Here is a 15,842-nt window from a genome sequence, read left to right on the forward strand (position 1 = left end):
TCTTTAAAGAAGCATTCCTCTGTGCCTTTGGAATTCCAGCAAAATATGCATGATTACCTTTCAGTAATCATTGGTCATTGCTGAGTGTTCCCTGGTGGTATACCAAAGTTTTTAATTCAGTATAGAGCATCTACCAAGTCACTAATGTGTAGCTTTTCATTGCAACAACAGTGTCAGTTTTCTCTTGCATTATAGCAAGTTTAATGTTCATTATATGGGTTTTGGAATTTTATTCACTTAAATTTCATTTTCTAAAAATTGTTCTCTAGTTTTGCAAATTTGGGATGAGGGATGTTCTCCTTAGTGTATTCTGATATCTGTTCCATAAGAATTGGTTAAACTTTGATGACTTCAGATGTGCAGACAAGGTTGACTGGGGAATTCCAGGACTTGAAGGCCAGACATCTTAAAGTCGCCCAGTTTGAGAAACAATAGTGTGGCAGCACATGAATCTAATAAATATATCTCTAGAATTTCTTAAGAATGGGGAGTAGAGATAGGGTGTTTAACTCTTCACTGAAAAGCAATAAGGAATTAAACACCCTATTTAGTTCTACCATTTTGTCACTCATATATTCCTCTCTGTTAACATTGTTTTCCCACAGCCAAATCAGCTGCATGGCTTTAAAATCATTTGTTCACACTTAGTGCCTTATTAATCCTGCCTTATTAGTGTATTCCTTAAAATGATGTTAAATATTACATTATCAAATGCAACATGTTCTTCAAGGGATGGCTTTTCTTTCTAAAAGCAGTTTATCAAACAAGCTTCTTAAAGGGGAATGTTGTAAAGCTGAAGAAAAGGCTAACCAATGTGTAGACGTGAGGGGAATATAGGAAAGAACTCTTGAGATCTCAAAGTCTTATTTTAAGAATAAACTCCTCAGATTCTTAGCAGTATAAATATCTATAAGTTTATGTTCTGAAGTCAGGTGTGTGTATGTGTGTGTGTGTATGTTTAAATCATGCTTCTGCTTATTTTATCACATAGTTTCATAGCTTCTACTTAAGAAGCTATCCGTACAAATGTTCTTTTGTTATTACTATCCCAAGGAAATAATGTTTCAATTGTCCTAAATTTATAATCCTTCAAAGAACCTGGTTCTCCACTACAGGTCTGAATGGAAAAGCAGGGGAAATTATATTCATAGCTGGCCATAGGGAATCTCTGGCAAAAGGCATTTATTGTTACAGTTATTTTTGAAACAGAGGCCTGTTGAGTCAAAATCAGCACCCCCGACCACTTTTAGTTAAGCAATACCAGGCTTGTAATACCTTGGAGTTAAGAGACACGATGGAAAGTTACAAAGGGACACAGAAATGAGGACTGTTTTTATCACACGGGGGACTAACAATGGCAAAACACACAAGATAACACTCACCCCAGAGGTGATTTTACTTCCTCTGCTTGCTCTGGGCTCATCACCAAATTAGATTACCTTTCCTTCTTCTTCATCGCCCCAGCCCACCCCCACCCCTTCTTGAATACTTCCCTCCAAAATTAGTATTCTTACCACCCCTCCAGGATTTGGATTCCATCTTCAGAATCAAGGACCCATGTGGGAACAAAAAACAAATTGTCTCATTGTTTGGGGGGTGTCTTCTCATCGATGCCCACCCTCTTCCCTCCCCAGATACAGCACATTTCTTCTTCACAACTTCCTTTTCCCCTGATGTCCCCCTCCCTCCCTGAAACACACGAGATGGCTTCTCCCATCAATTCTTTACATTCACAAACAACGAAAGCAGAGGACAATCCCAGTTCCTCAGTCAACACTTTGCATTAAGGCAGCCTCCACCATGTACTGCCGCCTGCTGCCATCTTTCCTTGGAGCTGTCAGTCCAAATTGTTATCTGCCTGAGGGACTCTTTACTTTGAGGCCTCTTCCTTTAATTCCTTGTTCTTCTGGACCTCCTCAGCATGCTTATCCTAAAATTAAAAAAAAAAAAAGACATCACAAGATGTGGCTAGAGCAGGGGTGTCAAACTCAATTTCACTGAGGGCTGCATCAGGACTGTGGTTGACCTCAGGGGCTCAGGCAGGCACAGCCAACTGAGGGGGCGTGACCAACTTGACGCCACTCACTGGGTGTGGCCAACTAGGTGAGCATGGCCAAATTGACGCCACTCCCCAAACTGCTGGCATGTTTCCTCTTCCCACTGGGTAGACCGGGCCGAAGCCACATGAACCAGCCTCTTACATTTTCCAGGACAGCCCTGTTGGCTGGATCCAACCACATCGCAGGCCATAGCCAGGCCTTGTGTTTGACATCACTGGGCTAGAGTCATCAATTTAGTGGGATAGGCAAATTCATGCATAGGGCTCCCATTTTTTTTTCCTTTTAACACCTTGCATTGGGGTGGAGTCAGTGATTGAATTGAGCTGAGTGTTTACTGGCCGGATGCCCTTCCTGATACCTATGCAGAGCTCACAGCAGATATTTTCTCTTTGTGCCCAGAGAGAGAAATATCTGCTGCTAGGATCAAATTCACAGCCTCCTGATTGTGAGGTGAGAGCTCCATCTCTAGGCCACCATGCTGCTCATGCAAAAGGACTCACATGGCTTCCATTAATCTTCTTGAGAAGCTGCACATCTCTGAATATCAATAACCATGAAAGAAAAATAGGGCCATGACTATCATGTCCCTAGAGACATTTAGTTGGCTACCATAGAAACATAATTATTGAATTTACACAAGATATATCTGATGGGCCTTCAGAGGCTATTAGCACTTTGAACTGAATATAAAAATCCTGAAAAAGGAGTGATCCTGTTTTTCTTCACACACATTGTGGTCTAGCATACATGTCTTGATCCAGTGCAAATCACACCTTCCATCTCCATCCTTACTAGTATTGACCCCTCACCTTCTCCTGAAGACGTTCCAACATAGCAGCTAAATGTGCCTCTTGGTTCTCCTTTTTGGACTCCATTTTCTGTATCAGCCTCTCCTTGGCAGTTTTGATGAAATTGTTGTTGATAGTTTTTCATGAAACGGAGGCGTCAAAACTCGTTATGTTGAAGATCTTTTGGTTGGTTCTCAAGCACATGCTCATTTTCAACCAAATTGTAGCCAAGTGAGGTATTCACAGTACAGTTCCCCACCAAATTTGGTAACCAATGTAATGGAGGTGGTAGGGGGAAAAGGAAAATATTTAGAGATAGCTTCCATTTCCCTTGAAATATGTATTTACCATGTTTCCCCAAAAATAAGACCGGGTCTTATTTTCTTTTGACCCCCGAAATAAGCGTTTGGCCTTATTTTTGGGGAGGTCTTCATTTTTTTGAAGGCAGAAAGTGGGGTCACCTCATGGTTGCTGAGCCCTTAACCCCAGCCCCCAGATCAGCTAAGCTGATTGGGAGCTGCCACTCATTCTATCTCTCTGGGCACCTGGAAGTGTTTCTTGCACACTCTTGCCAGCCGTGGCCCTGCCGTGGCATCAGGCAACCTCGCAGCCAAGGGCCCCTTGTCGAGTCCCCATCACCATACCTGGGGATGGGTGGGGCACGAAGCTGCAACCATCGGAGCTGGCAAGTCGAATGAGAAGCGAGGCTGTGGCAGCGGGACACGTCAGGACAGCACCAGCCAGCCGCTCGTCAGCAGGCCGCTCTCCTGGCTGGGTTTGTCTGTGAGTGGCACTGGCAGGTAATGAGGTGCGCGGCTGGCGTGAAGAACAGGGAGGCAATGGCGGGATTTCCTGTGGCAGCACAGCACAGCCGCTTGTCAGCTGTTCGCCATTGTGTCTGTGTACACACTTCCAGCCATGCTTCCCAGGATTCTGCACTATGCTGTCAGCCCGGCCACGCCACTGCGATAGAATATCCCATTGCCATCGTCACCTCCCTGTTCTTTGCGCTGGCTGTGCACCTCATTAACTGCTGGTGCCGCTAGCATCCAGACCCAACTAGGAGAGTGGCCTACTGATGAGCAGCTGGCCAGCACTGTCCTGACATGGCCCGCTGCTGCCACCTCTTGAAGCAGGACTCTGCAAGGCTTCTGCCATTGCACGCACAAACAGCAGCACCACCATGAGCTTCATTATACTGGCACAGCCGCAATGGGCAGGATGCCAGTTGTGCTGGTATGATGACACTTGTGGCGGTGCCGGTATGATGACGCTCGCAGCGGTGCTGCCATTTGTGTGTGCAATGGCACAAGGCTTGCAGAGTCCTACTCCAAGAGGAGAGGCAGCACAACAAATCTCACAGAAACTCATTTCTGGCGGAGTTTGGGGGAGAGAAAGAAATACTTCTATTGCTTCTGCTGCTTTCCTTGTATGCAGCCAAAAGCAGAAGCAGCAGAAGTCCAAGGGGCCCTCGGCTACGAAGTTGCCTGGTGCCGCAGCAGGGCTGGGACTGGCAAGGGTGTGCAAGAAACACTTCCAGGCACCCAGAGAGCTAGAACGAGAGGCAGCTCTTGATCAGCTCAACTGATCCACAGGTCGTGATTAAGGGGTCCAGCTGCCATTAGCTGATCAGGGAAGGGAAGGACTGCTTTGTGTTCTGGCCAAACTCACCCTTCACTAGGGCTTACTTTTGGGGTAGGGAGTATATTAGGCTTACCCCAAAAAAATCGAGCTAGGCCTTACTTTTTGAATAAGTCGTATTTTCAGGGAACGCAGTAAAAGTGATTTGGCTTTGTCTGCTTTTTGGTCTACTCACTTCTCAACTAACTCTTGGCTTATAAAGACAAGTCCAAATATAGTTTTTTCCCCCTCCAAAAATAAATCTTCCCTTAATTTATCATTCTTTTTTTAATGTTGACACCATTTGGCAGGCTGAAGACTTTGAAATGATGAAGATTGCACTCCAAGTGACCAAAAAGACAACCTCAGAGACTCGGTTAGTTTGCAAAAAAAAAATGTATTAGTAGTAGTATTTTATAACTTTAATCCTTTCATTTACAGTATTGTACAGCTGGTTTAAAATATAAAAATAATCTGTCCCTCTGAAAGATAACTACTCCTTTAGCTCTTCTTCCTGCTTACTTGCACAAAATGGCAGATGTCACCTTAAAGATCTGCCACCCCGCTTCCTGCCAATTATTGGTATATTCAAAACCAGAAGGCAAGCGTGAAAGTGTCTCCTAAGCAGTGAGTTTCTAATTTAGCATTAATAAGTAAGAACAATGAAAATAAATGACATTCGCTAATAATATTATCATGAAATATGTCAGAGAAATTCATAGGTGAGGTGCCCAGGCCCTTTTCCCCATTGCTAAAATGCCAGGATGTGGATGGCCCTCATCTCCCTCACCCTTACTGGCCTTTCTTATAAGCAGTTTTGACGATGGCATTCTTAAAAAGAGTCACTAGAGGAGTGTGACTGTGCTCTGAGGTCATGAAGCCGCCGTAGCGCTTCTTCTTGGGCAGGGCTGGGGCGTTCCACCGAAAGTGGTGCATCTTGTAGGCAGTATTATCATTTTTTATTTTTCTCAGCTGCTTTCCTTTGTCCACCTTAGTGGCTTCGCTGCTCTGTTTTTCCTCCGGGGAGTCAAGTTCGGGATATTCCATCTCCCAGGAAAGGTCTCTTCTGAACTCCTCAGGATAACTCTCCTCTGATTCGTCTGCCACCCCATTTGGATTGACTCTGACGGGTCGCCTCTTCCTGCCCACTGGCTTCCCCCATCGGAAGTGCTCCATCGCATAGGATCTCTTGCCTTCTTGCTTTTCACGGGGTTCTTGGTGGCTTTCCGAGTCTCCTTCCCAGCTCTCTTGGGTTTCTGAAGAAGCCGAGAAGAGATCTGCACTGGAGTCACTGGAAAGGTTCTTTCTTTTGTTGCCTAAGCTGCCGCCATTGCTGTTACTCTTCCCAAATTTGTTCCAGTGGATGTACTTCTGAATATTTTCAGAGAGAGGCTGCATGTGACCATTTCCTGGATATACTGGAGACTCATTTGAGAGGCCCATTCTGCAGGCCCTGAGGCACTCCTGCAATGGAAATAGGAGACAAACAGGGAGATATTGACTTCAAAACTATTGTACAAAGTTTCAATTCAGCCTAAAGCTCATTCCCCTTCCCCCTTTTCTCAGGGTTACTGCAGGGGTGGGCTCCTGGGCATTCGGCTGTGTTGGGAGATCCTCTAGCCAAGGACCGCCAATGTTCAGTGAACCCCCAAATGCCACCCCTAGCTGGCCACACCCACCCCGCTCATCCCACCCCACCCCGCCCCTACCAGGAGTCTCCACACAGCCCATTCATCATTCCAGGTAAGTGCAGGGGCCGCATGGAGGGTCTGGGAGGGTAAAAAATGGGCTTACTGGCGGTTTCGGAAGTCCGGAAACAGGCCTGTTTCTCACCTCCAGACGGCCTCCAGAGGGCCTCCAGACTCTGGGGGACCAGTTTTCACCCTCCCGGAGGCTCGACAAAAGCCTCTAGAGCCTGGGGAGGGCAAAAAACGCCCCCCCCTGCTGTGGTGCAGGTGGCCGACTAGGCCATGCCCACCATGGCCATGCCCACCCAGCAACGGGGCAGCAAACCCGTTGCTATAGGATCTGAAGCCCACCTCTTGGTTAGTGCCTCAGCAATGACAGTCAGCTCACCAGCAAATCTGCCAGGCATTTGTTAATTTGCAGGCAAGTTTTTCTAAAGCTCAACTGTACCTATTTAAATTTAATTCAGTTGTATTTAGAATCATATTAGCACATGAATTTTGTATTCCTTTAAAGCAGGAAGCAACTTGAGAGAAGGCTTTGATCTAAGAATAATTGGTACCACCAAAAAGTTGACTGAATCTCACCTAGCCAGTCAAACCACTCTTGGCCCATCTGCTTTTGCATCCTCCCACTGAAAGAATTTCCTATATGTTTCACTTGGTCAGGAACCAGCAAAAACTGCTTTTCTCAGTGATGATAGGTGGCAAAAAAAATAAGGAATCTTTTTTGGGTTTCTATTTCCCACTTACGAATTTCCAGCCGTTGTTGGAAATTGGATCCTAGACTAGGTGAGATAAATGGTTTGAAATAAATGAAGTTAGATAGCAAGACAAAATTACTCCTGTCAATGCTTCATATATCCACTGGATTTACATCCTACCTTTGTTTCTTAAAGAACAGTCAAAATGAGATCCTTTTCTCCTCTGTAAACATCCTGAGCCTCCAGGCATCCCTTTCAGACTTACCAGCAATTTCCACATTATGAAGCCCTCCCACCTCTATTTCATTATAAATGCCTCATGCCCCCACTATTTTCCCCAGCAAGGAATAGTTATTTTGATCTTTCAAATCTGCAAAATTACTTGCTTTGCTACTACATCAAGAAGTTCAGTCTTTCCGTAATTCAGGTCAGGGTTCTGTTTTCCATTGGGAGGGTATCCTCACCGCATACCTCCTCTTCCCATACTCAGTTTAACTGTTTCATTTCCATGTGAAACCAAGTCAGATGCAGTTTCAGCAATCAGTTTCCAATGTTCTGGTGTTTAATGTGTGTACGGGTTTAGCACTGCCTGCCACCACCAGTTTGTTACATGCTGCCCAGGGGCTGCCATTTGGAAAGATTTTGCCACCATTTGGGATGTCCCTTGAGGTTTTCAAATACATGCAGGCTTGCCACCATGCTGATCATAAGGGTGCCCTTCCCTTCCCAGCATTTCCATCAGCCTCTCGGATTTTTTGTTGTTGTTGCAAACCACCAAATATGCACAACGATGTGGTAGAAGAGCAATATTTTTCTTTTAGTTGGAGACGAGGGATTTCAACTGATTTGTTCGAGTTCAGGAGGCAGGGTTCAGTTATCAGCAACCAAAAAGGTGTCAATTATTGCCATTTATTGATTGACATCTCCGTGAGCTCTGGACATGCAAAGATATGGATCTGCTGTGCATACTGACATAGATCTGAAAAAGGTAATTATTTCAGGGTTTTTCGACTTTAATTTTGAAATGCATTGTAAAAGCTTAAGAAATGGAAAGACCGGTGGTCTCGAAAAGAAGATCAAAGATAATACAGTAGGGAAATTAAATTCCCATTATCAGCCATTCAGTGGGTAACTCAGCCTAGCTTGCTTCTGCTACACTCTCCTTCCATAGTCCCTTACATCAGTGGGTTCCCCTTCTATAGCTGGATTATACCACCTAAACCCATGGACTACATTCCCCTCCACAAAGGGGATTCGTTGATTTCTGAAGAGTGGGGTTAAAAACAAATGGATTAAACTTCAGCACAGTTTACCATTTTGCCTCAAGTGACAAAAGAAATGAAATGAAAGCAAGAGATGGAAAGTTCATTCCCTCTCCTGTAATGAAGTATCACATCACTCTCAGATTTCATGGAGAGAGAGAGAGAGAGATGACATATAAATAGGAGGAGGAGGAGGAGGAGGAGGAGGAGGAGGAGGAGGAGGAGGAGGAGGAGGAGGAGGAGGAGGAGGAGGAGGAGGAGGAAGATGATGCTAGATAGACAGGCAGGCAGACAGACAGACACAGACAGACAGATATTGAATATGATCTCTGGCTGCAAAAAGCTTCCTTGCGCTGCTAAGGATCTTTTCAAACAAACACATTGCATCATCATACTTCCCAATTTCACAACATTTTTAGAGACGGCAGAAGTGAAGACAAAAGGAAACGCTAAGAAGTTGTACTAAGAATGGGGACAAAAGGAGATACTCTCCAGATGGCAGCCACTGTTGCTGGCAAAATGTCAGGAGATCTGTTGCTAAACCACGGTCACTAAACTCTGAAGCTCAACATTGCACTACAGATACTGGCCGTGAAAGTCTAGACCAGTATATAGATAATAAAGCATGATTTTAAAAGATATTATTTGATTTTAATTATGTATTGTGCCCACGATCAGTTGCCATCTGGCTTTTTAAAAAAATTAGCATACACAATTCTCCCTGAGCTTGGTTGTTTTCTTCCAGACATTTCATTATCCAAACTACTGGTGAAGTTACCTAGTTTGGGTAATGAAATGCCTTTAAGACAATAATCAAGCTCGGAGGGCATCAAGGACAATAATCTCTATTTAATCCCCTTATAAGTAAGTAATTATCACCCATAAGGTTGGATAACAAATTCCATACCAATGTTACAAGGCATTTTCTTGGCTTTACCTGAATTAAATTCACAACTTTTTCATTGGATGGTCTACGTTCTGTGCCATCTCTCCCAAATACAGCCATCTAAGAAGAAGAGGGTCCTAGGTGAACAGTCCACTTACCATCATCTTCACTTCCGTGTCCATCTCCCAACACCAGCTGTTGTCCCAACAGAGGCTAGGCACTCCTGCCACTGAATGGATGAGCATAACTCCCATGATGGCCCAAAGACTACTCCACTGGGAGTTCAGCATCTTCAGAGAAAGAAGACTGTTTCTGCTGAGACAAAAATATTGGCCACCAAAGGAAGCAAAATAATATACATTACAGAGAGCTAGTCTGATGTAGCTGTTAAAGCATCACGCGTGAGACTGTGAGACTGTGAATCTTTGCCCCGCCTTAGACACAAATCCAGTCGGGTGACTTTGGGCCAGTCGCTTTCTTTCAGCCCTAGGAAGGAAGCAATGCCAAATCACTTCTGAAAAACCTTGCCAAGGAAACTGCAGGGGATTGTCCAGACAGTCTATAAGAATCAGACATAACTGAATGGAAGGGGAAAAAATATGGGGTATAAGTAGCATGAAATGATGGGGTGCATGAGCTATCAAAGGTTTGGTCCAGATTTATCCTAGACTTACTATCTAGTCCTGGTTTACTTCATTTCTTCTACCTGCATTACTGATGGATAATTGCCATCAAATAAGGATTAGCTCCTGTCTAAAGTAGCAAAGTCCTGCTGGCACATTCTTTGGTACCTGCCTACTTATTTTAGGTAAGAATAAGAGCTTGCAGGCTGCAACACTAACATCCAGTCTCAAGCATAATACATTTCCATTAATGTCTTCAGACTCACGGAGACCCTGGGGACATTCTTGGAAAAATAAAATAAATGGTTCAGAGTCAGCATCCCTGTCCTTTGTTTAAATATGGTAAAATATTATCATATTTTATATCCATATCCACCCTGACACCATTATTGTGACAATGTCTATCACATGCTATCAGAATTCCTGATGTGCTAACTGTATTTGTCCTAAAAGGCAAAGAACCATTGCTTTAAATGCTAGACAATTCCAGCATTAGAGGTTGGCACTTGTAGAGATATGCATGTTTCCTATTCTCTTAGTACAGACAAACTGAACTCGTTAACATTATATTTTTCCACTAATTTGCTTAATCTCTCCCACACAGGCTATGCTGACACATATATGGTAAACTCTAATAAAGTTGATTTGCTTCTGCTTTATCCTGTTGTACAAGTCCAGCCGCCGTGTTTGGCAACCACAGTGGAAGTATGGGAACACAGTCTATTGTGATTTGTTCAATAAGCCATTGTTAAAACAAACCATTCCTTAGAGTAATAATGTGTGAAACTAGCCAGAGATGGTGGTGCTAATGGGTTTCCTAGAATATTCTTTCGGTATTTGCTGCTTTCCCATGAATAGAAATACAACCTTCATGAAAGAAAGAAAGAAGACTACTCAGTACGTTATTTTATCCAAAAATCCCGAGTCCCAATGGCTGAAATTAACTATTACTATGGTTTATGAAATTAACTATTATTATGGTTTATGATTATGAAGGGACACGGTGGCTCAGTGGCTAAGATGCTGAGCTTGTCGATCAGAAAGGTCAACAGTTCAGCGGTTTGAATCCCTAGTGCCGCGTAATGGGGTGAGCTCCCGTTACTTATCCCAGCTTCTGCCAACCTAGCAGTTCGAAAGCACATAAAAAATGCAAGTAGAAAAATATAGGTGCCGCCTTTGGTGGGAAGGTAACAGTGTTCCGTGCGCCTTTGGCATTTAATTATGCCAGCCACGTGACCACGGAGATGTCTTCGGAAAGCACTGGCTCTTCAGCTTTGAAATGGAGATGAGCACCGCCCCCTAGAGTCAGGAACAACTAGCATATATGTACGAGGGGAACCTTTACCTTTACCTATAGTTTATGATGCTATAACTATGTCCAGTACCCAAACCCCCACTAAACCATGCCTAGTTACAGCTGCTAATCCCACAGAAATACAGGAATGAAATTTATTGCAAAAGAAAAAGGGGTGAAGCTAAACTTCTTGAGTGGTCAGCTAAGACCTTCACTAGACTATTTGTACTATTCCACCACCACCCTGTCATTTTCGACAAGTCTCTGCACAAATAAGCCTATTTTCTAGGCTTAAAATTAAAATTATTACAAATCTCCTCCAGATGTTGGGCAAGACTGTGTCATTATTCTTAGCAGGTATTTTCAAGAATGTTCCTATAAATAAACACATATGTTGCAGGGGAAAAGTGGCTTTGATTTTTTTTCCCCTCTCTCATTTCAACATTTACATTTCAACTTTCCCCCTCTATTATTTCAAGGTCTGCTGAAACTTTTACAGACCCATGTGGCTCCAAACAAAAAATGACTAGGCTGCTCTCCAGGATGTCTATCCTTCTACTACCAAGTTAGTTTGCTAGTTCATCTAGAAGATTCATATTACAATAACAGCATGCCAGTTCAAATATGAAATCTGAAGAACTTCATTGTATTCTGGAAGGAAGTGTCTTTTCATGAGCTGTTCTTAGTGCATGCACGTAACTCTGAAATTTGTGAAGAAGCTGTGGGAGAAACTTAAGCATGCAGGATCCAATCTGGGTTGGTCACTGGGACCAGAGATTTAGTCTTCTAAGTTTTTTGAACTTTTGCTCGAGCTCCTCAAGTACCTTCTCTCTCACCCAAAAGTGTTCTCACCAGAATACAATCTGGTGAGAGAGAAATTCCCTGAAGATGGGCTCCAGCATGAGCCCGAAAACTTGGAAGATTAAGAGCTGCCTAAAACCGACTCAGATTGATTAACCAGGGACGCAGTGGCTCAGTAGCTAAGATGCTGAGCTTGTCAATCGAAAGGTCGGCAGTTCAGCGGTTCGAATCCCTAGTGCCGTGTAATGGGATGAGCTCCCATTACTTGTCCCAGGTTCTGCCAATCATGCCGGCCACATGACCACAGAGACATCTTCGGACAGCACTGGCTCTTCGGCTTTGAAACGGAGATGAGCACCGCCCTCTAGTCAGGAACGACTAGCACATGTGTGCGAGGGGAACCTTTACCTTTACCTTTAAGACAGACTCAGATTGGATCCTGCAACATTATCCTGGGACATGTATATTTGCCTTCGTTCATGAGACGTAAGGATCTTGGCAATTGAAGGAGATACCGGCTTGAAACTGTTTAATTAAAAAATGAATAAGAACACAAAAAGCAGAAAACAAGAAGGGAGAAAAAGAAACTGAAATGTGCATAGAAGGTTATAGTTGCTTCAACAGTGAGATGGATGGCATATAAATTTAGTAAAATATTTTTTTAAGTAGAGAGTTTGCCAAGTATTCCACACAGTCAGACTCAGTACATTCCTCTTCCACAGTGAAACTGCAATAGAGCAAGAGAAAAGGCCACAAACAGAGGACCAAGACCTCTGTGAAGAGAAAGCGGCTCATTGGATCCAAGGATATGATTCCGCAATGAGATCTTTAGTGAATAGGTTTTATGTTGGACTTCAATAGCCTCCTTAGGCAGCTATCATTGATTTCAATGAGACTTGTCCAGAAAAATTCTGCAGGAAATTGGGTCCATGGTATTTAGAAGAATAATTAGGCATCACCAAATTTCAAGAGAATCTTGCTAGGTTGAATTTCCCTCTTCTTCCCATACTATTACCATAATGTTCCCACATTCAGGCTTTTACATGCAAGGATTTTACACATCTCCCCCATGTAATAACAAAACTGGATTTTTTAAATCTCCAAAATAATGGAACTGCTTTTGATTTGCATAGCAGTTCCATGGAAGAATTACTCATCCTCAATGTCAAGAATGTGCATTCTCTTTCTTCAGTGAATTAAATGCCCTTTAAGATACCTTACATTCTCATATTTTCCTCCACATATGTTTTAAGGGATAAATATTCCCTCTTAGCAAAATTAAACTGTTATTTCTCCTAGTTGCAAAAAGCAAGCATATATATAGAGAGAGATAGATATAGATATAGATATATAGATGTAGATGTAGATGTAGATGTATATATAAAACTATAACTATAACTATAACTATAACTATAACTATAACTATAACTATATATATATATATATATATATATATATATATACTATAACTATAACTATAACTATAACTATAACTATAACTATAACTATAACTATAACTATATATATATATATATATATATATATATATATATATATATATATAAAACTATATATAAACTAAAATAGTTTTAGTAGTCTATCAAAAACTAATTGTATTTTAGAAGAACTATCATTCCCAGAGCTTATACATTCTTAAATATGGATTTGAAGCTAGAAGAAAGGATAAGTAAAGAAAAACTCTTAAAAAAGAGTTTTAAAAAATGCAATTAAAAAAAACGCAAATAGATTTTATTCTTGAAGAGTTACATAACTACAAAGTCATCTTTCTCAGAAGGTTTTAGTTTCTGCCCCGTTTAATTCTAATTATTCAACCCACTTGGGATATTGCATTCACAACTGTCTACGCAGGCAGAACTCCTGGACAATTAAGCAGAGAGCAGAAGTTGTCTACAAAAAAAGAGCAAGCAAAACTATGCATGTGAAATAAGCTCTTGGCTGGGAAAGAAGCAAATAAAGGTGGATCAGTTCCGTTGTAAAGGCTATCTGCAATATAATAGAAACTTAGAAACAGGACATGCCATAGATGGCAAGTTGCTTCCTTGCCTCCAAAGCTACCTCCTGCCGTGCCCTGGTCTGAATTTTTCCCTTCTTGATATTTGTCAGCTGGGATCTGCACCGCAAAACTTTAAAGACAATACTTCTTTGCCTACACTTGAAAGAAAATGAATGAAGCAATCCTTGCCATCCGTTCAGATAGAAACTTACGGGACCAGTATCTAAAGAATTAAAGTGCAGCCAAGACAAGAGCATTACTTACCTGTTGCTGCAACAAGAGTTCTCCCTCTTCTCTCCCTCTCTTCCTCTCTCAGTCTCTCTCCCTTTCTTCCTCTTAACATCTGCAAGGTTTCAGCTGCAACCCCAGCCCCTTTTTATACCACACAAGCTGGTCTTTACTGCTAGAGCAACCTTCCGGAGAGACCTTTTGAAGCAACAATAAAAGGGGAGGTGTCCAGGAAAGCTCCAGGTGTACAAGAATGGGAGAGATTAGCAGGCATCCACCAAGATGACGTAAGATACGTGGGGAAAGGCTCATGAAAGGCAGCTGGAGGTGAAGGGAGGATTAGCACCCCAATGTGAAGAGGACTACTAGAATGAGGCACTGGAAAACTTCCCCCATTTTTAGCCTCTTAAATTGGTTCTGCGGATCAGGAGTAGACAGGTGATTATTATTTTTTTAATTAGAAACCAGACACCCTTTAGTAATAATGGCATATTGGGTCATGGAAGTTTAACACACTATTGCATGCATATTATACACATCTGTTCAATATTCTCTCTCCTTTTTTTCTCCTTTTCCAAATTGCATTTTGTAAAGTTCCTTTGTTCAGTTTGGCAAGACAAAAGAGCCTCAACTGGTGGTCCATATGGTAACGTTTGTGTACCACTGTGGTCAGATAGATTTCAGATGACATGACAGTAGGATGCCATGTCTCCCAAGCTATAGTCATTTTAAGCAATCCCCTCTAAAATTCCCTAGTTTTTAAATGATGCCTCCATCCCCCAAATTATAACTGCAATCAGCTCTAAAAAGCTTTATGGAATTCCCTTCCTGTTCATCTAAGGGTTTCCAACTTTTATTTTAGATTTTGACAGTAATCTAGAAGCACATTTCACCAAAAGCTATATTTGAACCAAATTAGAGGGGCCTTTGTTTAGAAAGACACCTAAAGAATTTTAAGAAATATGAAAGAATATGAAAGATTTTTGATAAGTGTAATATCTCTTGGATTTTGCACATGAGCTAAATGGTCACTCAGGACAAAACAAATCCAAGAAATCTTGCTTAAACTGAATTTTGAGAAATGACAAGGGACAACCCACCATATTTACAAATATTTGTGAAATATTTTAGCATATCCATGTTAGAATAATGTAAATTATTTAGAGTACTTTAATAAAAAAGAAACCATGAAAAAGAAAACATCTAATGCCTTGAGCTGACAAAAAATAAATATTGGGATGATGATGATGATGATGACGACAACAATAATAACAATAATAATACCAACAAACTGGCCTACAAGAAAGCCCTAATGAAAAACAGAAAAGAAACATGGCAAGGCAACAGACAAGTCACACAGGTCACACAGATTGACCACAAGCAAGTAGCAACAATGGAGCATTGGAAGATCTGTAAGAAATGCCATTTGCCTGCAAGCAAAGACTGGTGGGACCATAAAATAGGCAAAGTAATGGAAAATGAAGAAGCTGACATGCTCTGGGATTTCCTAATTCAAACAGACGAGCACTTTTCACATAACACCCCAGATTTAACAATTGTCAATAAGAAAGACCAAAAAAATCTGGATAGTGGACATTGTAGTACCAGGAGACAGCAGAAGAGAAGAGAAAGAAATGAAGAAGAATCACAAAAAGGAAAGACCTGCAAATAGAAGTAGAAGTAGCAAAAGAAAGCAAAGGTATTACCAGTAGTGATTGGCACCATGGATTCAATCCCAAAACATTTGGAGCACCTCTGGAACACCATTGGCAGTGACAAAATCATCATCAGTCAACTGTAGATGTAAACTTTACTTGGAACATCTTATATCTTGTGACAATACCTTTAACACCATCAAAAAAAAAAATCTGCCTTTT

The 15,842-nt window shown here is 41.9% G+C and overlaps 1 protein-coding gene across 2 annotated transcripts; it reads right to left on the bottom strand.

Annotated features, from left to right (window-relative positions):
- Positions 1-4,845: 4,845 nt before the first annotated feature.
- Positions 4,846-14,469, bottom strand: LOC117657098 (pro-opiomelanocortin A). Of its 2 annotated transcripts, none has more exons than XM_060693113.2 (3): positions 14,002-14,469; positions 9,164-9,317; positions 4,846-5,932 (listed from the first exon to the last, which is right to left on the bottom strand). In XM_060693113.2, exons 2-3 carry the CDS (start codon positions 9,293-9,295, stop codon positions 5,261-5,263), a joined length of 804 nt encoding a protein of 267 aa, XP_060549096.2. In that variant the 5' UTR covers positions 9,296-9,317; positions 14,002-14,469; the 3' UTR covers positions 4,846-5,260. The 2 variants fall into 2 exon arrangements, with proteins under 2 accessions (XP_060549096.2, XP_060549095.2); XM_060693112.2 differs by having other exon boundaries at positions 9,164-9,320; positions 14,002-14,412.
- Positions 14,470-15,842: the final 1,373 nt, after the last annotated feature.

Source organism: Pantherophis guttatus, chromosome 1 (assembly GCF_059756535.1).
Source record: "Pantherophis guttatus breed Tessera chromosome 1, ASM5975653v1, whole genome shotgun sequence".
NCBI classification, from domain to species: Eukaryota; Metazoa; Chordata; class Lepidosauria; order Squamata; family Colubridae; genus Pantherophis; species Pantherophis guttatus.